A 25267-nucleotide genomic window follows, 5' to 3' on the forward strand; every position below is an offset into this window, starting at 1 on the left:
TAGCGTTTTGCCAGGCAAAGATTGATCGCTTGTGGGGTTATGGAGCGAACACGACATCTGACCTTTGACCATAATATGACGTTTACTTGTGTAGTACATTCTCTTTGCAAGTCGGATTGACGTTGGCAAAATTTGAGCGAAATCATTCTGTTATCATTCTATCGGTTGTGCAGTTATGGAGAGGAAATGAAAAAGGGTACGACGGAGCGTACGGACACGGTAAAAAGGTTGTTCTCGAAGCTTTCAGTGTGTGTTTACCACGTGCTAAATAGCGTCATAGATGCTACGTCGGATGGCAATATTTTGCTTCGAATGAAGACTTAAAACAAAAATAACTTCACTATTTCTTCACTATTTTAAATGAAATAAAGCGCAGTCTACGCCGCTTACGGAGCCCCGCCTTTGGTCTTTTACCAGAGTTTCGTTTTTATAAAACACTTCGACAAACCTTTTCACAATACGGTCGTTTGACGGAGCACTGTCAAAACATTATTTTTGAAACAGGTTTGTCGAAGTGTTTGATGAAACTAATAACCTTATCAAATTTCTGTAATAACACGAAGGCGGGGCTTTCGAAGCGGCATAGACTGCCCTTTGTTTTATTTAAAATGGTGTAGTAAAAGAAAAGCTATCTTTGATTTAAGTCTTTATTTTAGTAAATATGTTGCCTTCCGACGTAGCATTTATGACGTAATTTATCACGTGGAATACACACACTGTTTTTGGTGGAGCTAAATTTACTAACTATAATGATTCGTCAACAATGTTATCAGGTGTATGGAATTCTCTCAACAGTTCTAATCTTTATTCGTTAAATATTTCTCAATTAACTCATTGGTCGACCGCGCACAAACGTTCCTCCCTTCCATTTGTTTCGCTCGGGTTACCATTTCTTTTCTCGAAACACAGTCCGAAGGGTCAAAATATTTCTTTGATATGTGTTCCTCATTTAGATTGACCACGAACTTTTCTCGTAGACATTTGCCGTGCTTTGCGACTATAACGTCAATACAAAGTTGTTTGTTTCCATCACGCAAAGGTTTTTTCGTAACAAGAATTCCAGTTTCTTTGTAGACCACGACATCGCCCTCTTCAAGTTCGTCTGCGATGTAAACAGGTTTGAAAAACGACCTTAAAGCCCTTGGGGTCGATGTTTGATCTCTTTCTTCTTGGGAGAAATCGGCTGTTTCATTTTCTCTAAACACCGCCCAGTTACAGAAGTCTTCGGAGCGATTTTTAGACTGCCATCTTTTTTCACCGATTCTTTGTTTAGCGCGTAAGAGTCGCTCCGTGCCGGAATAGGACTGTAACGGGTTGAACGGCACGCTTGAAAAATACCAAGTTGATTTTGAAAGATCCATACGGAACTCTTCTTCCATTATTGTTCTTGTTGCAAAAAGGTTTGTACAGCCGTAATGAATGCACTTAATTGCGGCTGTTTGAGTCTGGTCGCTGACGCAACTAATGTGTGAAACAATGCCCGCGTGCGGTAGACAGAAGTACCAGAAACTTACTTTGTCTCCAATTCTCACCTCCGAGGGATTCCTGATTCTTCTGCGAACTTGAGAATTATCTGGAAACGAATGTATGCGTTCAAATATGTTGCAGAAATGAAATGACAATTGAGACTAGGAATAAATAAAAAAAATACGTCTCATATTAAAAATATAATACACTTTCGCTAGGTTCGGCCATAAAACAGTTTTTGTCTTTATATGTGTGTTAGTGTGTGTGTGTGTGTGTGCGCGCGTGCGTGTGCGTGTGTGTGTTTTGTTTTTAATTGAATTTCATCACCTCGTCTTTTTGAGAAGAAACTATCATAGTTTTCTAATACAGGTCTGGACCAAAACATACAGTTCAGCGCAAACATAATATGTACCATCATATTTTGGGAAATAAAGACTTCAAACCTGAAAAGTATTGAAATTATATACTGAGCCAATTTTCGAATTTTACGTATTTCAAAGGTAGACGTACGGTATTAACGGTGAACAGAGAAGTATGTAAATATTCGGGGTAGGGGTGTGGGGGGGGGGGGGGGCAATTATCGAATGTAAATTTTCCGGTGGAGCAATCTTTGGCCAAGCCTTGTCTCTTAACGAGTGTCTGATACATGCGCTTTGTAATGTATTCCAACACATGTATATGCTATGTCTAAACGCTTCAGGTTGGAAAAAAGCACATTTGGTACAAACCTGTGCGGTTATTGATGTTGCGGTAAAAAGTGACTGAGAGTTTTCGACCTCAGTGAGTGTTTGAATGTTAAGTAGTCAAATCATTCATATGTGGACAATTAATATATTCGATACACGGGAACGTAGGGCGAGGAGAAACTGATAAGCAGTTGACTCGGAACGTCATGAGACTCGCTCCGAACACAATATCCAGACTGATAAGACGACAGCTATCGTCAAGAGCAAACTTGATCGCCAATTGTAATGTAAAGTGATTTTGGCTAGACACTAGATGAAATATATGCAAGAACAAAATGTCAAAAACTTACATAATATTTATATCGTTTTGAACCACGCATTAAATATTACTTACTGGTATAGGTATATCACATCGCTTTCGATACATAATTTTCGCAGTTTAGTATTTTTCCAATTCGAAATCTACTGGATTTGTTCACCCCGTAGGTCCCAGTATATTTCGGTATATTTATCATCACTCTACACGTGATATTCACATGCTAAATAAACTTCATGACTTCCGAAAAGGACGAACAGTGCATGAGAGAGGAACAGTGCATGAGAGAGGAAAACTGCTGCGAAACAACGTAGACATAGGGCCCGACAGATCTATGATGAAACTGATCGATGTAAACTTTTGAAAGAGATTAACACTCCTGAAAATGACAGTGAGTTGGCTTAAACGCTTATTTTCAGGGTAGTATGTGAAACGGTCAAATCACTTGTAAGGTGTCCGTTAAAACCCCACATTATGCGCTCTTTAAAACTGAGAAACCATTCCACTGTAGTTGGATATATCCGAATAATCAACCGGAAATGGTCGAATAACCAACTGGCGAATGTACGAATAATAGTGATTTAAAACAGTGTCTGTTACGCAAATACATATGTGTACATGAATATAAATACAATCACTGTTTGATTTCCTTCAAACATGTATGCATCTTTGAACCATATTTTTAACAATACATAGTCCGGTACCTTTCAACAATAAAACTGACATAATCTGAATCCACAACTACCAACGGTAGTTGGATATTCGCACAAAAGGCAACAGTAAATGATCGAGAAGCTTAATATCAGCATTTACCGTTCGCTGATACGATCGTATTTAATTTAATATTAAAATCCTCGCTGGCAACTAACAGGTTGTTGAATATTCGAATAACCAACTAGTAGGTATTTGGATATTCGAATCCAAAGTTTTTAACTTTCAACCACTTCCCAACTTCAAACTACCTCCCAACTACAAAATACCTCCCAACTACCAACCACCTTCCAACTTCATTCTTCCAAGAAACTCCCAACTTCAATTTTCCAACCACCTCCCAACTACCTCTCATCCTTCGAATTCTAACTACTTCCAAACTTCCAACTACCTCCAAACTTCCTCCCAACCTCCAAATACCTTCCAACTTCCAACTACCTCCTAACATTCAATTTTCAACTAACTCGCACGTCTAACTACTAGTACCTTCCAATTTCCAACAACATTTTAATTTCCAACTTCCTCCCAACTTCAAACATCATTTTAGCTTCCAACTAGCTCCCAACTCCAAACTACCTCCCAAATTCCAACTTCCTCCCAACTTCCAACTAACTTATAACCTCCAACCACCTTCCGATTTCAAACTTCCTCCAAACTTCCATCTACCTTCTTAATTAACTATTTGCTGCAGAAGATATTAAATTAACGGAGTTTCATTTCATGATATGTCAACGCAATAATATAACTCCGTTTACAATTCAGTCTTTTTACCTAAACGCCATTAAAAATTAAAATATTTGTCAGTATATTCATTTTTATTTAAAAGATAAATAAATATGCTTTCTGACGGTAACAGAGTACAGAAATATTGGGACAAGCCTTCTTTATCCACTTGTTAGTGTTCGCCTACGTTATCCACTTGTTTGTTTTCGCCTACTTTATCAATTCTTGAATGATTATTTGTTTCAACTTAAAGTGACACTCTGATTCAAAATCAATACATACACATGCATAACAAACATTAAGATTCAAATTAATTTGTTTTAAACTTTCTTCTGCGATACTTGATGAACAAATAACAGTGTCAGTATGTGTTTTTTATATTTTCATCTCTAAATTAAAGATAAGCAAAAGAAGGGGTTAAAAGCGGGAATTACCACAAAACAAACGCGCAAACCCCACACAACTGCGCATCGAGATTCGATAGCAACTTATAGGGTTAGGACTAACGCAAAGGAATAAAGCTATACCAAAGATTGCTTTACATTCGTTTAATACCCTCTCTCGATGATATACCTTCAATGACCCCCCCACCCCCACCCCCGCACACACTCTTGACTATCACTGGACAGCACACTACAGCCTTGTGCCCCCCCGCACACACTCTTGACTATCACTGGACAGCACACTACAGCCTTGTGCCCCCCCCCCCCCGCACACACTGTTGACTATCACTGGACAGCACACTACAGCCTTGTGCCCCCCCCCGCACACACTCTTGACTATCACTGGACAGCACACTACAACCTTGTGCCCCACCCCCCGCACACACTCTTGACTATCACTGGACAGCACACTTCAGCCTTGTGCCCCCCCGCACACACTCTTGACTATCACTGGACAGCACACTACAGCCTTGTGCCCCCCCCCCCCCTCGCACACACTCTTGACTATCACTGGACAGCACACTACAGCCTTGTGCCTCCCCCCCCGCACACACTCTTGACTATCACTGGACAAAACACTACAACCTTGTGTCCCCCCGCACACACTCTTGACTATCACTGGACAGCACACTACAACCTTGTGCCCCCCGCACACACTCTTGACTATCACTGGACAGCACACTACAGCCTTGTGCCCCCCCCCCCGCACACACTCTTGACTATCACTGGACAGCACACTACAACTTTGTGCCCCCCCCCCCCGCACACACTCTTGACTATCACTGGACAGCACACTACAACCTTGTGCCCCCCGCACGCACTCTTGACTATCACTGGACAGCACACTACAGCCTTGTGCCCCCCCCCCCACACACACACTCTTGACTATCACTGGACAGCACACTACAACCTTGTGCCCCCCCCGCACACACTCTTGACTATCACTGGACAGCACACTACAACCTTGTGCCCCCCGCACACACTCTTGACTATCACTGGACAGCACACTACAGCCTTGTGCCCCCCCCCCCCACATTCACTCTTGACTATCACTGGACAGCACACTACAACCTTGTGCCCCCCCCCGCACACACTCTTGACTATCACTGGACAGCACACTACAGCCTTGTGCCCCCCCCCCCGCACACACTTTTGACTCTTGACTATCACTGGACAGCACACTACAGCCTTGTGCCCCCCCCGCACACACTCTTGACTATCACTGGACAGCACACTACAGCCTTGTGCCCCCCGCACACACTCTTGACTATCACTGGACAGCACACTACAGCCTTGTGCCCCCCGCACACACTCTTGACTATCACTGGACAGCACACTACAGCCTTGTGCCCCCCGCACACACTCTTGACTATCACTGGACAGCACACTACAGCCTTGTGCCCCCCCGCACACACTCTTGACTATCACTGGACAGCACACTACAGCCTTGTGCCCCCCCCCGCACACACTCTTGACTATCACTGGACAGCACCTACAGCCTTGTGCCCCCCCCCCCTCGCACACACTCTTGACTATCACTGGACAGCACACTACAACCTTGTGCCCCTCCGCACACACTCTTGACTATCACTGGACAGCACACTACAGCCTTGTGCCCCCCCCCCGCACACACTCTTGACTATCACTGGACAGCACACTACAACCTTGTGCTCCCCCCCCCCCCCCGCACACACTCTTGACTATCACTGGACAGCACACTACAACCTTGTCCCCCCCCCCCGCACACACTCTTGACTATCACTGGACAGCACACTACAGCCTTGTGCCCCCCCCCCCGCACACACTCTTGACTATCACTGGACAGCACACTACAACCTTGTGCCCCCCCCCCCCGCACACACTCTTGACTATCACTGGACAGCACACTACAGCCTTGTGTAACTGGCCAAACAAGAAGCCCGTTTCCAAATAAAACTTAAAAACGTAAAGTGTCACAACCATGTACATAAGTTATTGATAGTCTACATATATCATATATTTAGTTTACCGTATCTATTACATACATATGATATCGTTCATGTTATCATCATGATCATAAACAATCTTACTGTGTTCTCCTTCATTTGAAGAAGTGCTGCAAGAGTGGTATGATTCCTTCATATCGATATCGTCCATCATCTTTGTAAATCATGAAAAAAAGAAATTGTCACAAAAATGCATTGACTAAATATCCATCAGTGAACAATATTCAAAATATCAAACAGTTCCTTCACATATTGCATAACAACACATTAGTTTTGGAGCTTGTTGAAGTAATAATAGTTGAAATTGTTCATTGATAGAAATTCTAATCGTGTTAAGTCTCAATGAGATGTATTTTTTGTTTCCGAATCTAATTGAAATGACGACAGTATCTTTTAAGGCCTGTGAGAGTCGCACGTGAAATCGGCCCAGCGTGTATAAATAGGTAAACACGGTCCCAAGACAAATGCACAATTCAATATTAGCGGGCCTTCCACTGTGTAAAAGTGGGTGGGGTATTCCAAAGATAAAAACGTTTCAAAAGTTTATGCTTTATTAAGTTTCAGGAAGGAATTATTTCGGGAGTAAAATATACATTCTTCGTGGCATGTTCATGGGACCAAATATTATGAAAGAAGACTTAATCAGATTTTGGATAAAAAAGTACTCACATATTTTTTGAAAATGAGTCTGTCGACATTATAACTTTATGTTTTTTTTTTGTGTCAGCGCCCCGGACTACCTTACCTCCAATGCATTGAGGAGTCTTGATGTTATCTTTTCAGATAAGAAAGATATTCAATAAAATAATGAAAACTAGAGGATTTAATTCATTTCCTGGTCAAAAATGCAAATATCTTTCTTAAAATAGCTGCACTCACGGCTTAGTCTCAAGACATTGTTTATTTGTAGTACTGACAATTTTGACAATAAAACATATTCATTTTGTATTCAGACATTTCCGGAAAAAGGTCAATATTTTTAAATTGAAAATCTGATAAAAATACTCTTAAAATGTTCTCAACATCGAACTGCATCTACACATATTGCAACGGAAAAATAAATTAGACTTGCTAAATATTGAATCTTAAAACTTAATATTAAAAAAAAAACATTTTCAATTGCAGTCATTCAAACAACTTTTGCACTGTGGAAGGCCCTTAATCATGGCTTTTGTAAATATCTTCTCGAACTCTTGAAAATCCTCAGAATCAAGCTCATACTTTTTGTAGACAAATTGAATCACTGATAATAAAATTGGTTGAAATAATAATAATAATAATAATAATAATAATAATAATAATAATAATAATAATAATAATTATAATAATAATTGAAAACATTGTAAGTAAACAAAAAACTTACTTTTTGGTCGCAGTATTTTGTATAAAATAACTTAAACTTTCGGAAATGTAAGAGAATGTCAATCCATATAGCATATCTGTCGCCTGATAACTCATGTGATGTAAATAACACGTGAATTTACCATTCGGGGATCCTCGGCCATTTTTTTTGAAAACAACCTCGGATGTACTTGGACGGTTTACATACTCAAAAAGTGGTACGTAGATCAACCGACTCACTATGTACTTCATAGGCGGATCCAGGGGGGGGGGGGCGGACCCGGCGCGCGCCCCCCCCCCCCTAAAATTTTCCAAGTATATGTATAAATTATTAATATCGTTCCATCATTGTAGATAGCTTTTAAGGTAATAATTTGCTCCACTCAAAAAAATAGATCTCGATTTACCGTGGTTGTATCGAACATCTATTTGGCCACATTGGACTCTTACGAAACATAATTGGTCCGAGACGTTGTGGAACGCTCTTATCGATTAAAATATCTATTATGACGTATTCAGTAGAATGTGTTAGCGTTTGGCTATCCTCCGTTTTTACGGCTATACGCAGGAAGTAAAACGCCGTTTAATCGGACACATGCGTAGTTTTGTAGTGAATATCGGACGGCTGAAATACATGCGGGGAATATCGGACACAACAGTTATTTTAATAAAATATGTTCTGGTTTTATTCGACATTGTGTTGAATGTATTAACCCTGAGAAGTCAGTGAAACAGACGTTTGCTCGTCTGTTTCACTTTTCGGATTATGTTATCTATACAAATAACTGTGTACTTGATTTGGATCCAAACTTTTAACACTCAAACTACATTAAAATTTAAAAAAAAAAAGAAACATGTATTTTGAGCAGGCGACACTTTTCGATGTAGACTACTGGAAACAGTTGGGAATTGGAACTGATTCGACTGCTATTTTCAAAGGATGTGCTCGAAGAGATATGCCGTTAGATTTAAAGCCTGAACACGGTAATGTCGTTTTTTTGTGCTCGATTCAGATCCGATTCCGGTTTCCTTAGCTCCCAAACTGTAATGGTTTAACCCTCATCCTGCCTTCAAAGAAATAGTCCGCTGAATTACCATGTGTTTGGTCATTAAAACTTGTTTGGTCCGTCTGAAAACTGGTAAAACAGTTGACTGAGTGTAAAACAGCTTGGATCCAGATCAGACGCCGAGTTAGTTCGTCCAAGCTGGTTAACTTTAAAATTACTATGGTCGCGATCGGTATGATAAGGGTCAACACTGTTTATAGCGGTAAGGGACCATTTACGAGAGGCAATTCATTTAAACTCATAAAAATTTTTTTTTCCACTATGGCGTCAATTTCTATCTGCTCGAGATGCTAATACATGCGTATCTATGAAGTAAATGGGTAATTTCGATAAAGTTTTGTTTGTAACCCTAAGCATGCCGATAGCGACCGTAGTGATGTCGTCAACCAGATTGGATCCGGATCAGACGCCGAGTAACTCGGGGTCTAATCCGGACCCAAACCGTTTAGCAATCCAGTAACATTTTCACCAAATCCGATAATATGAAACAAGATTAACTTAAGAGATCAAATACACGAGAATTCAGCGGACTACTTGCTTAAAGCAGACACTTTCACTCGGTGTCACTGAACAAACATTAAAGTTTGCCCAGTAACTGTATGAATTATTATTTCAATTTATGCGGGGAAAAAAACTTGATCTATACGGAGGTGACGATCAGCTTAACGGCGTTACTACGTTACAAAGTGTATCTCGCAGTTCAAGCTTTGTAAAAACAGTGTAAACTATGGAACGCCGGGGCGCAATGCTTCTTGCGAAATGCGAAATACTTCATGCTTTTTGCATAATGCTTAATGTTTTTTGCAAAACGCTTAATGCTTTATGCGAAATGCTTTTTGCGAATTGCTTAATGCGAAATTCTTTTTGCGAAATGCGAAAAGCTTCGATTCAATATTTTTTACCGTTGTTAGCATAAATTGAGCAGAATCATTTTGTATGAAATGAAAAAGGGAACACATTAATTTGAAAAATACTTTTATCTGCATGTAATAGAGGTGAAAAATAATACGTTTGTTGTGTCTATTCATTAGAATAACATATATAAACACACCAATACAATATAATATTCAGAAACGGTAAAGTAAAGAGGTGTCCTAGAGAAAATATGCCAGAAAGTCAGTTAGATTGCGAATAGCAAGATGTGCAACTCTGTATATTGCTGTAAACGCGTTAGGTTAGAAAGAGTATCGTTTCTTCCACCGTATAATAATATTTCTGTAGCAGTATCAGTAGCCTATGTCTTACATCCCCTTCGCTGCCGGAAGCAGTTCGGAACGTGCACAATATTTCGTCCGATTCAATTTGATTGTGTTATGCCATATGCGAAATGCTTTTTGGGAAATGATTTTTGTGCAAAATGCGAGATGCTAAATGCTTTTAAAATGCTTCATGCGAAATGCGAGATGCGAAGGAAATCCGTTATTCAGGAGGTGTTACTATATTTAGATTTCACATAGCACGAGCTTCCGTAATTCCGTACCCGGCCATTCGATTGGTCGAAAATGAAACTATTGTCTATATATAGCATTTGCGTAACGCATTTCGCAAGAAGCATTGAGCCCCGGCGTTCCATAGTAAACACATGCAATAGTTTAAGAGCTTGAGGCCGTCGCGAAGGCCTCCGACCCCCTGAATTACCATGAAAACCCATGGGGGCCTTAGCGGCCAACAGAAGTCAATTTTAGAAGTTACGCCCCCCTAACTGAGAAACATGGATCCGCCACTGTACTTATTCTATTTCATTCGAATACATTTATTTTTAGTTTAAACTTTTATTCCGCGAATCGGATTGGTCGGACATTACAGATATAGTTAGTATTCCTTCTCAATGTCATTTGCGTAAAGCTTTGATAAGTTCATTAGACGTTACTGTGGAATAAATAATGTGATCTGCTTTTCAGAAGTACTCATTATTATTATTATTATTATTGTCCCCCTATATATATATGTTCAGGATTAGATAAGAAATGTTTAAAGATGCACTATTACTACCAAATAAGATTAACCACAATTAACAATATTGTTTGAATATTCCAAAAAGGATGAATAAATGTCAAAAACAATGGTTCTTATGAAGGAGTTTAATTTGAAGGAAATTTGCATAAAACACGGTATTTTTACCCGATGAGACGATTGGAGAAGGCAGTAAATATTTTAGCATTCACCAATCATTTAATATTTTTGCGCTTTCTGCTATTAAATACACGGTTACAATTATGTTATCAGTAATATTTTCCATAAATGCATCATTTAGTAAGTAGTTGAAGGTTTATCACTCAAAATTGATGTTTGTTATACATATGTTTATATATATATATTGATTTTGAATAAGCGTGTCAAATAAATTATGAGCAGCCAAAGTCAACTTGGGCAAATTGAAGACTCAAGATGAATAGTGTGATCTTCCTGTTCATCAAACTTGTTTGAGATATTATGCCTTTATACATTGTCATTCATTTTAGAATCGATTCGCAAGGAGTAGAGCAGTCAAAGTGAATTTAATTAATGTTTGATAAATCAAGTCAAATAACTCCATAGTTAGTAAATCAATACATAGCTATTGATATAACTCAGTTGAGATATTATGCCATTAATATTGTATCCAAACTTAGTAAATATTGTGTAAACAAACGTTGTGACCAATGCGGTAGAGACTGTGTTACAAACGTTGTGACCAATGCGGTAGAGACTGTGTTTTCGTGCGTGCGTGTGCGTGTGTGGGTGTGAACATTATATTATTATCAGTACACATATTTAAGACAAAGTTGTTGTCATATGATGTGTAATGTATATTTGTTTAATCATGTATTCGATCGCGAAAGATAACTTACTTACGAACATGATTATCATATAATATTTGAGCATGGGCCAAGTGTAAGTTATTCAACTAAGTTAAAAAGTAGAGAAAGAATTCAAAATTGATATATTTAGAAAAAGATGCATTTAATTATATAGACATAGCTGTGAACAATTTGAAATTGATAAACCTTTTTCATAAATCTGTTCCACCATACATGTATATATAAGCCATTGTATTACATTAATTTAATCACGTGTCATATTGGCCTATTTCAAATATGTATTGCGTTGTTTATTCTTTTGATAAACTGTCTTCTACGTTCTCTATACAATACATGGGAGGATCAACGCATTATATTAGTGCATTTATATGATTTGATTTTAACTGAGATTAGTAATATGGAAAATAGGCCAAACTTAAAACAATTATGTGTGACGGTTTTCAAATTAGCCTGACCTTTGAACCTTACTACACATTATATAGAGTAGCGAGCGACGTCAAAGACGCAACAGATTCTTTCAGAAAAAAGCATGCTCGACCCGGAACGGGTCCGCTGGTCTTTATATACAGTAAATTCTCAATCCACACAGAGCCCGGGCTTTGCTAATTTGTATATAATCAACCAAGTGAACATACGTACTATGAACGCACTTCCGTCTATAACGAAATGTTATACTGCGAACGCACATCCGCTGCCTACAGCGGACTGTTGCATTTGCAACCATTTGAAACTGACTGTAGATCTGGTCAGTTATTTATTCACTCACTCATAAAATCATGACACATTACTAACTCGTCATCAACTTCCCAACTGGCTCATTTGCCATGGAGAATCATGTTTGGTGTAAATCATGTGAAAGGGGGCCAGTCATACCAAGTTTAACTTAGATTAGCAGTTTGAAATGCTGGCGATATATTTAATTATTGCGAGGCTGAAATTATCTGTTCTATAACTACCTTTAAAATGTAGTAAATAAAAAAATGTTTTAAAATGACCTCATGAGACGGGAATATTAGTTATTTAAATCAGTTTCCTCCGCCCCCGACGATATGGAGTTGGCATCATCAGTCCGTCCTTCTTTCCGGAGCCATTACTATGTACATGTAACATTATAGAAAGAAAATAACGAAACTTGTGTGAAGTGTTGATAATAGCCAAATTATTCTAAAATTATGAAACATGAAAAGTATTAATGACATTTCGTAAAACTTCATTACACAAAAGTACTCGAAATTTTACAGCATAACAGTATAACCAAATTCTTCTTGATCGAGTCATTGACACAACAAGTATTGCCCTTTGATTTCCAGGCTCCCTTAACTGAACTGCACGTGTCTTGCCAATGTTTAAATAGGTTCGAAAGAGGATCCTGGTAATTCCTATTTCAATACTGTTGACTATCTCTAAAATATTTGAAAGGCACATTGCAAATCAAATTCAATCGTATTTCCATTCTACCAATGTTATACAAACAAAGCAGTCCGGGGTTTAGGGAACTCATTCTTGCACGGTACTGCTTTTGTCAGTTGAATAGACGCATTGGTTAAACCTGTTGACTGTGGAAATCTTGTTGGGGCTATATTTCTTGACCTAAGAAATGCCTTTAATTTTGTTGACAAAATTAATTTGCAGAAATTAAAATTACATCAGGAAACAGTAAGTAAAAGTTGGAAATATACAATCTGGCCTGCTTCATTATATCATCAGGCTTGCCGCAGGGGTCAATACTTGGTCCATTGTTGTTTCATTTAAGGAATGAATTGCGGGGTTGATGTCATTATCGGGGTATGAACGCAATTGGGCTGGTCTAAGTGTGTGGAGTCCGAAGGACTCCACGCGTACTTTGACCAGCTCAATTGCGTTCATATCCCCGATAATGGCATCAACCCCGCAATTCATTCCTTATATTTACACCAATAGTTCATTATTTTATTCAAGGAACGTTAAAAAATACTTCATTTCATTTCGGATTACCTTTCAGTAATCCTTTCTTACCCACTCTATAAATAAGACGACTCAACTGTTACCGGAAACATTTTTTTTCAAATGACGTCACAATAACGCGGGCAAAGATCAACCACTTGAAATCACTTTTAAACGTTAAATTGAAACACTTATATGGCAACAAAACGTTTAAAACATAATAACTAAGCACTTTCTAAAATGATGATTTGTATTTTACGGGACCTGCTGACACAATACAAACAATAACAAGATCAATAGTTTTCATGTATATTGTTATGCGGTGAATTGCGATCCAAACATATCCGAAGATGTTGCGTTCATCGATTGATGAACGCAATTGCCGAAAAGCAGTTCATTTAAGGAATGGAAGTTGAGGTGTCAATATTAATGACATAGCACTTTGTAATAATATAATAAATACATATTAATTTGCGGATGATTCAACCTTGCATGAATCTGGTAGCAATTTATCTAGCATTGAATTTTCACTTCAAAGTTATCTAAACTTCGTCGTTGATTGGTGCAAAATAACTAACTATACATGTCTTTACCTCCAACTTAATTAAAATGCATGGTTGTAGGCACACGCTATACGACAAAGCAAGCTGCTAGTCTCAACATATCTGTCAGTGAAAGAACGTTAGAAAATGTTAATGTACAAACACTGCTGGAATCTACACTGAATGAATGAGAAGAAGAATATACAAAATACAGACATGATATACAAACGAGATAAACAAATACATTTAAAAATGGACATATGTTCATTATAGTCGGTTCAAAAGCGCTTGTCGCTTATGTTAAATTGTTAATTCTGACTTGCCGACTTAAAATAAAATTTATCTTATCTTATCTTAATGTACACAAACAACATATTTATACGAAAAAATAACAAATGATCTCAGTAACACTAGCCGGGAAAGGGGTTTGTACAAACCATTTATGACATGCAAATGAGTTGGAAAAAATCATACTAATATATATGTTTTATATTGTTAAAAGTAATTACACAATTCTCAATAACTTGAAGCATTTGTCCAATTTTAACCATTCATATTCATGTAGTACCATTTATCAGTGTAACTTGGCACAACTGTGCAAGAGTGTACTCGTAGGTTATCATCGATGCTATTTAAGACCATTCTCATCCATCAGAGGTTCGATCGTTATATGTTGTACGTCACTCAGGTGAAGGGTACGTAACTCTGGTAAACGAGAATGTTTAAGACAAATTAATTTTGACACTTGTTGTTATTTATGATTTATTACACGGTTGTGTTCACAATACAGGTTGAAATTGTTCTATCTCTAATATTGTTAATAAAACTCCTGCAGAGTTTATTCCTGATATTGCTGTTTGATCAAAACATGGGTACATAGTATAATGAACTATTTACTATCGAATAGTTACGTCTTTTTGCAAACACGTGCATACGGGCACGGGTAAGGTTTTCGTAAAGATGAAGAACATTTATCATGTATTAGGGTAATGTATGTATATTTTGACAAAATGCATCAATACACAACACAGGGCTTATATTGGGCATGATTTTCCTTGAACCAGAACCAGTTTCATTACACAATTCGGTTTATCGATTCAAGTTTTCACAACTAATTCGCAGACGCCATTGGCGACATACTCTTCAAAAACTGAATATTGATTATAATTTCCAAGAATACGAACAATGTCGAAAATGAAATATTTCGAAATGCTAGGGTTTGACAGGTGTGGACGGCGAATATTTGTTTGCATTAAAACTTGACATCTAGTTGTCATATTTCAATATAAATTCCCAGCAGCCAGAGCCGGAGCAATAACATGTACACTGAGAATGTTTGCACTTAAACCTTCCTTACTTATGCCACACTGGCTTTGTACGGCTGAAATTGTTTAATCTGATTAACAGGGATATGGAGTGCCAGTGCCTGGAGAAGTCTCATGAATACTGACAGAACTCGAACTCGATATTTTGACCATAAACATGGTGACTAGATTTGGCGATGTTTGGTGAACAGTGAGGAGGAAGCAGACACTGTATATTTCTGAATTCAAAGGCGATAACTCCTTGATGACAGGGACTTTCTGCTTATCAATTGGACATCATATATCTAACCTTTGGTGTTAAGTGATGATGGTGAACATTTGCCTGGGTGGGTAATTTCTGTTGACCCAGCTTCCTTGTCACAAGTGTTCCTATAATCCGCCAGAAAGTGTCCGAACCTTTCTGCTCTGCTGTCATATGGCTTCTCTCGTGTGTTTTTTTTTTTCATTTCAAGTTCAGAAAGTAGCGGAACAAAACTATACACCGAATGTCGTTGGGGTGTCAACCGTAGCTGACATTATCTCTCATATGCTCGCATGCCTTAAATCTACCATGTTAGGAAGAATGGCAATAGGCGGATCTTTATACACCGGTTTAATTGAAAATAAACACCTAATTGAAATTCGTAATGATTAAGCCTAGTGCTTCATGATTTCCCATATGCGTGCATAGGCTGAACATGTAGGTTATTTACTAAGAAGTATTCATGGAGACAAAAAAAAACTCGGAGACCCTACATTTTACTTTCGCGGGTGTTTAAAGGTTGCCTACTGCCCATCCCCCCAATCCGATATGCACTCCTTGCATCAGATTTTGCGTTGGAATGTGTCAGCCAATGAGGTTGTATACCAAGTCAGTTAGGTGACAAGAAATAAAATCTTCATGATAAGAAGGGCTCGTTGGCGTTTTAAATAGGTGTCGATGTTGTACCAGGGAGGTTCACGTGAGCAAAATGGACCAACCAACATTATTATTGTACAATAAAACTATTAAATATGCTTGATGAAAACACCTTTATGAACAAACAATTGTATACAATGATAAAGAAAAGAGAAACATCAAGATACAAAAGACGTTTGTCTTATACCGTTATTACAAACCTTGGATACATTTAAAGAGTAGTTAATAACTTATCCCCAAACTCGAAGACTTTCGGTATTTTGTGCATGGTTTGCGAACCTTTGGAGCCGATTCATCAAAGTTTCGGATGATGTTTTGCTTATTCAAAATGAACTTATTTTTAATAAATGGATTAACTTGTAAATTCAATGAGAATGCATTTCAAATAACAGTATTAATTATATAATGTAGGAACTGTACGTAACCCAACTATGCAATAAACATGGCCGTATCATTGCAATCACCTCTCGTTTCTTCAAATTAATATAATTTTGGTTTTAATTGAAATATTTTTTGTAATTTTATTTTGTTGAACAAAATATTCAAACTAATTAATTCTTAGTTAAAATATGAAAATTTTAAGTACATAAGCAATATAATGTATTTTTTTAGAATAAGAAAGTCACGTAATATGCAAATTTCGTAGTGACGTTGTGTCCGCTAAATGTATGTATGCACTTTTGGCTTTATGGTATGATTGTTTATACTGCGATATATTTTTTATATACTAGTTTAAACAAATTTATTTTACAACGATTGTGAAACAAGTTATTACAACATTATATCAATCACTCTCGTTGGCACGATTTTACGCGAGAGTGTGGTCTTGTGTTGTGGGGGAAACCGGAGAACCCGGAGAAAACCCACTTGTCCGGCTTGGTGACCACGAATTTTTTATATCATAATGGGTGTTAAAAATGTGAAAAAGGTTAAGAGAAGTCCTTTGGATATATACGCACATTTCGATAAGTTTACACTAGATTAAAATACTGGACGGGGATATACGATATTTGTGGTTAATTCAGATAAATAAATTAATATTACTATTATATCTATGCTATTAAAGAAGTTAAAACATCTTGAAGTTCTTATATGATTTTGGAAATATATCATTTTTATGTATTATTAATAATTGAAAGTATATATACAATTTTCTGAAGATGCTTAGGGCTGTAATACTGGCGCTGTTGTATTTCCTCCCAATACAGGACAATCTATTTTATTCAGATCATTGTATTCTTGCTAATTGTTGAGTATACAATCATGTGAACTTTATTTGAAATATCGTAACTTAAAAAGGTGTGCATTTTCTATAATAAAACCATTAAACTTGTTATAATTACTTTGAATTTTTGAAGAGTATAGAATTCCTCGTCTAGTATTCATCCAAAGCTTGTATCACACTTAACTCGTAGCGAAAATATTAAACCTTACGTTTATAATAGTTAGAATTATAGCACCTGGGATTTGTATGCCTTGAAGGGTGTCATATAGTTATCTGATCGTCTGTCCGCTCATCCACCGTCCAAACGGTTGAAAATGTCTGAAGAAGACTTAAGTGCAGGATTTTTTTAACTTTGTAGGCAAGTTGGTCATGACCATTTAAACCCTTTTGATTTTGAGGTCAGCTGGTCAAAGGTTAATTTTGTGGTGACCTTAAAATTACCTTCAGATAAGATGTGTCACATAGTTCAACGCATGCTTTGGCACAAAGTGGGCTGCATGCTCACAGTTTGAACCCATTGAAATTCAAAACTATTCACACGAGCGGATCCGGGGTGGGGGGCGTGCGCACCCGGCGCGTTCCCCAGTAAATCGTCATTTCAATATATGAGAACAAAATTAAAATAATTATTTATGTTATAGGGGTTAATTGTTTTTTATGTAAGATTGTAATATATTTCACCGAGGGAGCAACAAAATATGTATTCACTTTTGGTTTTTACGAGGTGAAATATATTGCTATCTTGCACTGAAACAAACATTTTTTTCTTTTTATCATATGACTAAAATTGGAATTAACACTATTTAAAATACACTTTAAAAAATGCCCCAATTTGAATGCGCAGGTAACGTCATTTCGGAAATGACGTCGCCAGTTGAAATTGTGTCCCAGCCCAGAGTGCGCTGACGTTTGATTTGGAACTGAAAACGGTTTTAAATTTCAAAACAGTGAAAAACATCAAATTGATAGTTTCACTGTTTGAAACAGTGAACTATCAGTTTTATTTCACTGATAAATCTCTATAAACAACCGAAAGCATATAATAAAAACTATCAGTAATGCTATTTTCCAGGTAGCAAACAAAGTGTTTTCAACATTTTTATAGAGACTTGAAAACCCGACGTCGCCTCACTTTGTAAATGTGTTCCCGACTGTAAAATAAGACCAACCCATGGTGATGTTTTATATTGTTAATAACAGTAACGAATTAACAATTCTAAGCTGGAACCCATTAACTGGTATTCAACCGCATACCCTAGCTCAGACTATGAACGTGACAAAACACCTAGTGACTGGCTAAAGTTGGAGGATTAACAACCTATTGGGATACCACCACCACCAACAACAACAACAACAACAACAACAACAACATCAACATCAACAACACTTATATGGGTGATCACCGCCGACAGATGAGCATCGCGTGGAAGGCGAGCCCAATTCAATTTACACAGTCGTTTCACAGTCGAATAGCCTGTACACACAAAATATTAGTTTTTGATAAAGAAACAGATGGGAGGCAACTCTGTTACGACAAATATACGTTTACGCCAGTTATTTCTCTTAATACTGTACGCCTATAGGCGCTCTCGTGGCCGTTTTAGCCAATCGAATGGCGCCATTCCCCTTGCCTCGTTTTGGAAATAAACATGGAAGTAATTGGAGAAGTTGACTAATTTAGTAAGTACTTTTAAGTGTTTATTCCTCTGACACTTGAAATAAGTTATTGTTAAGTGTTATTTTCAATTAATCATATCGGTTTGCTTACAAATACATCCATATCATGCCCTTGTGCCTTGCATAAATTAACATTGCGTAGCTGAATCCCTTCAGTGTTTTGTCCTTTTTAACAAAACAAAAACATCGATTTCATCTGTGAAGAATTCGAATGTTGATAAGGGTAAACCGATCAAATTATGTGCTGCTTAATTCACTTAAGGTTTTATTCAATGTCTTTTCATGTTATTTTTTACTAGTATTACTTGCTGCCAAACATGATATTGTAAGAATTCCGAATTCCTGAATTTCTGACACCTGTAACTACAAAATGGATTTCAAACTGTTGAATGCTTGTGTCTTTTATCTCCGCCCAAATTTATCAAGTTTCGATTGACATCACACATTAAGGATAAAAATCTTTAACGAATGTTGGATAAAGAAAACATAAAACATATACAACATAAATTTATTATACATACATATGATATATATATACATGTATGTAAGCTAAAAGATCTTAATGCTGCTACAAACGCAGCTTTGCTGTATTACTTATCACCAAGTAAACTGTTCTCTGGTAACACTTTTCAACTTATTTTTGATTATATAATAAATTGGGAAGATAATAAATTTGAAATACCACTGAGATTATTTGAGTAGTAAACACCTGTAACATTTTAATAACAACAGTTCAACAACAGTGAAAAAAATATCAGTTTGTGTATCCACCATCCTGGAACTCTTACATCCTTGCTAAAGCCTTGGTAGCATTTGTAAACAATTGACTGTGCTAAAGCTGTATGTCACTTAATTTGCTTAGGTTTGAACAAAAAAATCTAATATTTGTTAACTGAATAAGTTCAAATGTTAAAAACTAAAAACAAATTATTAAAATTACAGCTGATTTAAAAACAATTACTTTTGAAGTTACGAAATATTGCTACAGTGATATCACTACAGGGAAGTCCAGTGTCCTACCCTTTAAATGCCAAGTGCAATGAAGCATTGATACCTTGTTTACGTCTTTGGTATAGCGTAGCCAGATCAAACTTGTTCATCCTGCTCTTGAGTGACATTCTATAGTGATTAGTCTAACAGGCATATCATGGAATCTTGAGTTTCCGATATTGCTTTGTTTTCAAACTGGACACTGAAAGTAGATTCTCATGACAGTCAAGTTAAAATTTGTTTGAGCAGCCAATTTAGTGAAAAATCTTAAGCATAATAACTTGAGTAATATTGTACCTTATTTCATTTACCAAAATTAATTGATTTTAAGTCCATTAGTCAACATAATAGTTTATATAGATTATCTTAAAATGAACTATGTTTAAACTATCAATGAGAATAAAATACATACTATATGGGGATAATGTGTTATTACCAAAACAAAAATAGTGTGCTCTGACAGCTTGATACTTTTTAATACAAGGGACTAACAGGAATAGTATTTTTCGCCTTAAGATGATACATCAGGTAGCCATTCTGTAAACTATTAATGTGTATGGTTTACACAAGGGTACTACTCTTAAGTTACACATCACAATTTTAAATGATGAAATTTGAAAAGAAGGACTAGAGGCAAGTATCTTAAAACCACTGGTTTGATTATGTACACCCCATACATATAACATGTATTCATTTATATACCATATTCATACAAATGGCAATTAACAGTCTAAAATATGTGGTAAATTCATAAAAGCACCCTACTTACGGTTTTGAAGCGGCACGGGATACCTCTTTGCTATTGATTGTTTATATCACAGGTACCCTCTCTCCCGGGTACCCTTGTAGCACTGTATCGAGTTAAGTAACATGTTTTTCTTTGTTATCGTATATTTGCGTTGATCGTTTAATATGTGACAGGGAACGCCGATTATATATATATACATATATATATATATATATAGGATCAAAATTAAAAAGTCAAACATTCTCCATTGCTTTAAAAAATGAGAGAGAGGGTACCTGTGATATAAACAATCAATAGCAAAGAGGTATCCTGTGCCGCTGCAAAACCGAAAGTAGGGTGTTTTTATGAATTTACCACATATTTTAGACTGTTAATTGCCATTTGTATGAATATGATATATAAATGAATACATGTAATATGTATGGGGTGCACATAATCAAACCAGTGGTTCATTTAAGCCCGCAGAACATGCAGAGGCGGTGGGCGAGGCAAGACATATCAATATTGTGTAGCTTATTGTGGAGTTGCAGTAATTGAAAAATGGGCACATTACTAAATAAGACAGCTATAACATTCTAGTGTTCCGTGGTATACTTCTTTTGCACATGACATACCTCCTTTCATCAGTTGAATGAACATTTACTGGCTTGTTGTCCATCGCCAATTTGTTTTCAGCAGAGAATAACCGGGGCATGTGCAAAGAGGGTACCGTTTCAGTAGATTTCGCAAAGAGGGTACCGATATGGATATGCACCGTGCCACAGACATTTAATGATCGGGTGCCATTAGTGGGCATATATGTTGGACAAACATCTCTGTTTAAATCTTGCCTCACTAAAATTGCAATTCCACTTTGCATATTTATTTTAGGTTCATTAATGGTGATGATATATTCTGGTACAAGTATTTATTTAATTACCCAGCCTAATGGTGGTCTACCTTTGAAATTACCAGAAAGTAGGAGAAGTCCAGCAGTAATGACCTGAGTAATTTGGTTATAAAAACATGTACATTGGTTTGTAGTGGATTTAAAAATAAACTGGCTAATTACCTAGTCTGAAGTGCAGCCAGTGCTGGTAATAAAGTGGTCATGGAAACATCTTAGACTTATGTTGTACAGTCTTATCGTTTAGGTTTTTGTGTTATTTGGAGAAAATTGAGTGAAAATTGGAACAGTTTTTTATTTCTGCAGGTTCTGTTACTATCATTGAAATATTTTAACAGGTTCCATGAAGCAACAATATAAGACTTACACATATTGAATAATAGGAAGCATATTGAAACAATCAATGTATCTTGTCAGGTAATATTATTTATGATAAAAAGCTCTTATACAGGTAAACTATTTACAATAGACATGCTTTTTGTTTACTTTTCAGAAGCACAATGGATCTACAATACTTGAAAGATGGACATTTTATGATGGAAATATGTTTTGGATATGGCTAGTTCGGTTTTAGAACGATGAAATGATAGAATATGGATGCTTCCATATGGACATAGGTGAAATGGATTTTTAAAACTGGTGTTTTAAAAGTGAAACAGTTACAGACATGTGAATTTTATTGGATACAGACTCTGCCAACCAGCTAGTGCATTTATTTGAAAGGAGATCTGGCCTTTTTGTAAATATCACACTTTTCTTCGGAATGCATTTATAACCTTTAAGTGTTGACTGTATGTGTTGCATTTAAATTGCTTTATTTATAGAAATCTCTGGTGCCAAAATCAGTTCTTCTTTTAGTTCATGAAGGATAGTCTTGCCAGCAAAGCATTTTGTTTTAGGACTTGCTGTTTCCATAAAAAGAATCAGTTAATATAATTTTCATCGTTATATAATTAATGCTCAAGTTGATGAAAAAGTTTAAAATAATTCAGATAAGCATTATTGAACTTGTTTGTGAACTTCTGAGCTTCTCCACTAGAATTTAGAAAGATAAACTTTTTATACAATGAATGTGAATTACCGAGTTAAATTATTACAATTTTAAAAGACGAAAGTTTTTTATACACAAGTCAGTAATATTTGGACGCCCATTAAGACACGGAGACAATGTTTCCGTCGTCGTTGGATCGCTACAGCCACAATTTCTTCCACGACAACTATAAAATGTCTGCGTGTTCCGATCAACATTTTATCGCATGTCTGCAGAAACTTCCAAACAAACGGGACAATGTGGTGAGGAATGTTTTTGTCTTTAGTTTTCTTGATGGAGCTTTTTTAAGCTGTATTTAATACAGCAGAATAATGACTGTATTCCTAATGCTAAAAAATACTGTTTCAGTGACCCATTTTGAATGATTTCAATAAGCAAAGATGTTTGCCTACAAAGTGGCCCTAGGGCGCTCAATGTTACATTTAAAATTCAATTAAGAAGATAAATACTCCTCGTCTTTTCCGAATTTTACAGTTTTAGTCTTTTCCAAGTTTCATAGCTTATTTCAATTTAATTAGAACTTTGTTCAAGGTAATGGGACAACAGTATCAGATTTTTATCATTATTTCATAAACTCCAAACCATGTTCAACAATACGTATTACATATATTTGGTGTACTTTCTTATTGAAACACAAAACCATGTGATGAAAATTGTCATTCATTAGTAAATTTTGTTTTCTGAAATTAAACGATTGCTTAAAATGTTGATAACGTTACAGAATATTGTTTAAATTGACTTGAAATTATAATACTGATCTGTTTCCATGGATACAGTAAAATGAGAAATTTTATAGCATATATGTTATTGGGCAATGTTATTATCATTCCTAACACCTGACATAGCAGTGAAATGAGCCATGATGAAGTTTACTTTGATGGTCATTCTAAACTGCATTGTTAGTGAAATGTTATACCTTTTGTTTCAGATTTATGTTGATTTATCATGATGACTGATAGTAATGAAATTAACTATGATGTATAATCTGGCATTTCCCTTCTTACATTACTCCTGTCAATGATGAAACTATCTAAAACAATTAAACAAAACAAAAACAAACACATTGCAGAAGTGAAACAATTTTTACTTTCTTTTTGTATTTATTTTTAAGATGAATAAACATCAAGTTTATAGTCTTCATTGTATTGGGATTTTAGGCATTGGAATGTTAATTTGACAGTTTTAAGCAAATATTTTTACAGGGCTGTAAACATTATACAATGTACAGTGTTTTGGGTATTATTTAAATTTCTACCTATTGTTGATGGCAAAACTAAACTGGCTAAAATGAAGATTATCTAGGTTGTTGGTGTATTGTGCTAGGGTTTTAGCACATTTTTAAGGACAGGGTGCTTCAGAAGAGGGACATGTTTTAAGGGCAGGGTGCTTCAGAAGAGGGACATGTTTTAAGGGCAGGGTGCTTCAGAAGAGGGACATGTTTTAAGGGCAGGGTGCTTCAGAAGAGGGACATGTTTTAAGGGCAGGGTGCTTCAGAAGAGGGACATGTTTTAAGGGCAGGGTGCTTCAGAAGAGGGACATGTTTTAAGGGCAGGGTGCTTCAGAAGAGGGACATGTTTTAAGGGCAGGGTGCTTCAGAAGAGGGACATGTTTTAAGGGCAGGGTGCTTCAGAAGAGGGACATGTTTTAAGGGCAGGGTGCTCCAGAAGAGGGACATGTTTTAAGGGCAGGGTGCTTCAGAAGAGGGACATGTTTCAAGGGCAGGGTGCTTCAGAAGAGGGACATGTTTCAAGGGCAGGGTGCTTCAGAAGAGGGACATGTTTTAAGGGCAGAAAAGGGAAGATTGCAATTTGAACATGATGAATTTAACAGAAAACTTAAGGAATTGCATTGAACTGAAGTAATATAAGGTTTCAGATGCCAACTATTTTAAGATGGTGTATATTTATAATTATATACGTTTTCATCATATGTTAACAAAAGAAATATGTGAAATTCTTCAGCATTAAATTTTAAATAAATAGTAAAAGAAAATAATACTTTTTAATGCCCCCTAATTGTTTTTCACAGGACCTGGATGTGATATACTCATACCTTCACGGGATGGAAGCGCTGGCGTCATTGCGGGAACCTGCTCTACGAGCTCTGTGTCGTACTGTTCGATATGAATACCATGAGGCTAATGACATACTGTATTGGTAAGTGGGTTGACATACTGTATTGGTAAGTGGGTTGACATACTGTATTGGTAAGTGTGTTTACATACTAGTGGTAAGTGAGTTGACATTCTGTATTGGTAAGTGGGTTGACATTCTAGTGGTAAGTGGGTTGGCATACTGTATTGATAATTGTGTTTACATACTGTATTGGTAAGTGTGTTTACATACTGTATTAAGTGGGTTGACATACTGTATTGGTAAGTGGGTTGACATACTGTATTGGTAAGTGGGTTGACATACTGTATTGGTAAGTGGGTTGACATACTGTATTGGTAAGTGGGTTGA

General features: G+C 36.7%; 2 protein-coding genes across 20 annotated transcripts in view; one reads left to right on the plus strand and one right to left on the minus strand.

Annotated features, from left to right (window-relative positions):
* Positions 1 to 676: 676 nt before the first annotated feature.
* LOC128225190 (uncharacterized) lies at positions 677 to 7767 on the minus strand. The gene is made up of 3 exons (XM_052935250.1): positions 7695 to 7767; positions 6416 to 6485; positions 677 to 1573 (listed from the first exon to the last, which is right to left on the minus strand). Exons 2-3 carry the CDS (start codon positions 6483 to 6485, stop codon positions 798 to 800), a joined length of 846 nt encoding a protein of 281 aa, XP_052791210.1. The 5' UTR covers positions 7695 to 7767; the 3' UTR covers positions 677 to 797.
* An 11302-nt stretch (positions 7768 to 19069) lies between these two features.
* Positions 19070 to 25267, plus strand: part of LOC128217639 (rap guanine nucleotide exchange factor 6-like) — a 72081-nt gene continuing 65883 nt past the window's right edge. For all 19 annotated transcript variants that reach the window (XM_052924927.1, XM_052924920.1, XM_052924944.1 and 16 more), the window contains exons 1-3: positions 19070 to 19133; positions 22248 to 23047; positions 24834 to 24961. In XM_052924927.1, coding sequence (XP_052780887.1) covers positions 22922 to 23047; positions 24834 to 24961 — 254 coding nt within the window. In that variant the 5' untranslated portion in view covers positions 19070 to 19133; positions 22248 to 22921. The remainder of the gene's footprint in view (positions 19134 to 22247; positions 23048 to 24833; positions 24962 to 25267) is intronic.

Source organism: Mya arenaria, chromosome 2 (genome assembly GCF_026914265.1).
Source record: "Mya arenaria isolate MELC-2E11 chromosome 2, ASM2691426v1".
In the NCBI taxonomy this organism is placed as follows: Eukaryota; Metazoa; Mollusca; class Bivalvia; order Myida; family Myidae; genus Mya; species Mya arenaria.

Bases quoted from the DNA above. Each gene is read 5' to 3' on its own strand.
- LOC128225190 (XM_052935250.1), bottom strand. From the start codon at position 6,485: ATGATGGACGATATCGATATGAAGGAATCATACCACTCTTGCAGCACT. The intron at 1,574-6,415 runs GTAAGATTGTTT...ATTCGTTTCCAG, and splicing joins TTCAAATGAAGGAGAACACA to ATAATTCTCAAGTTCGCAGA.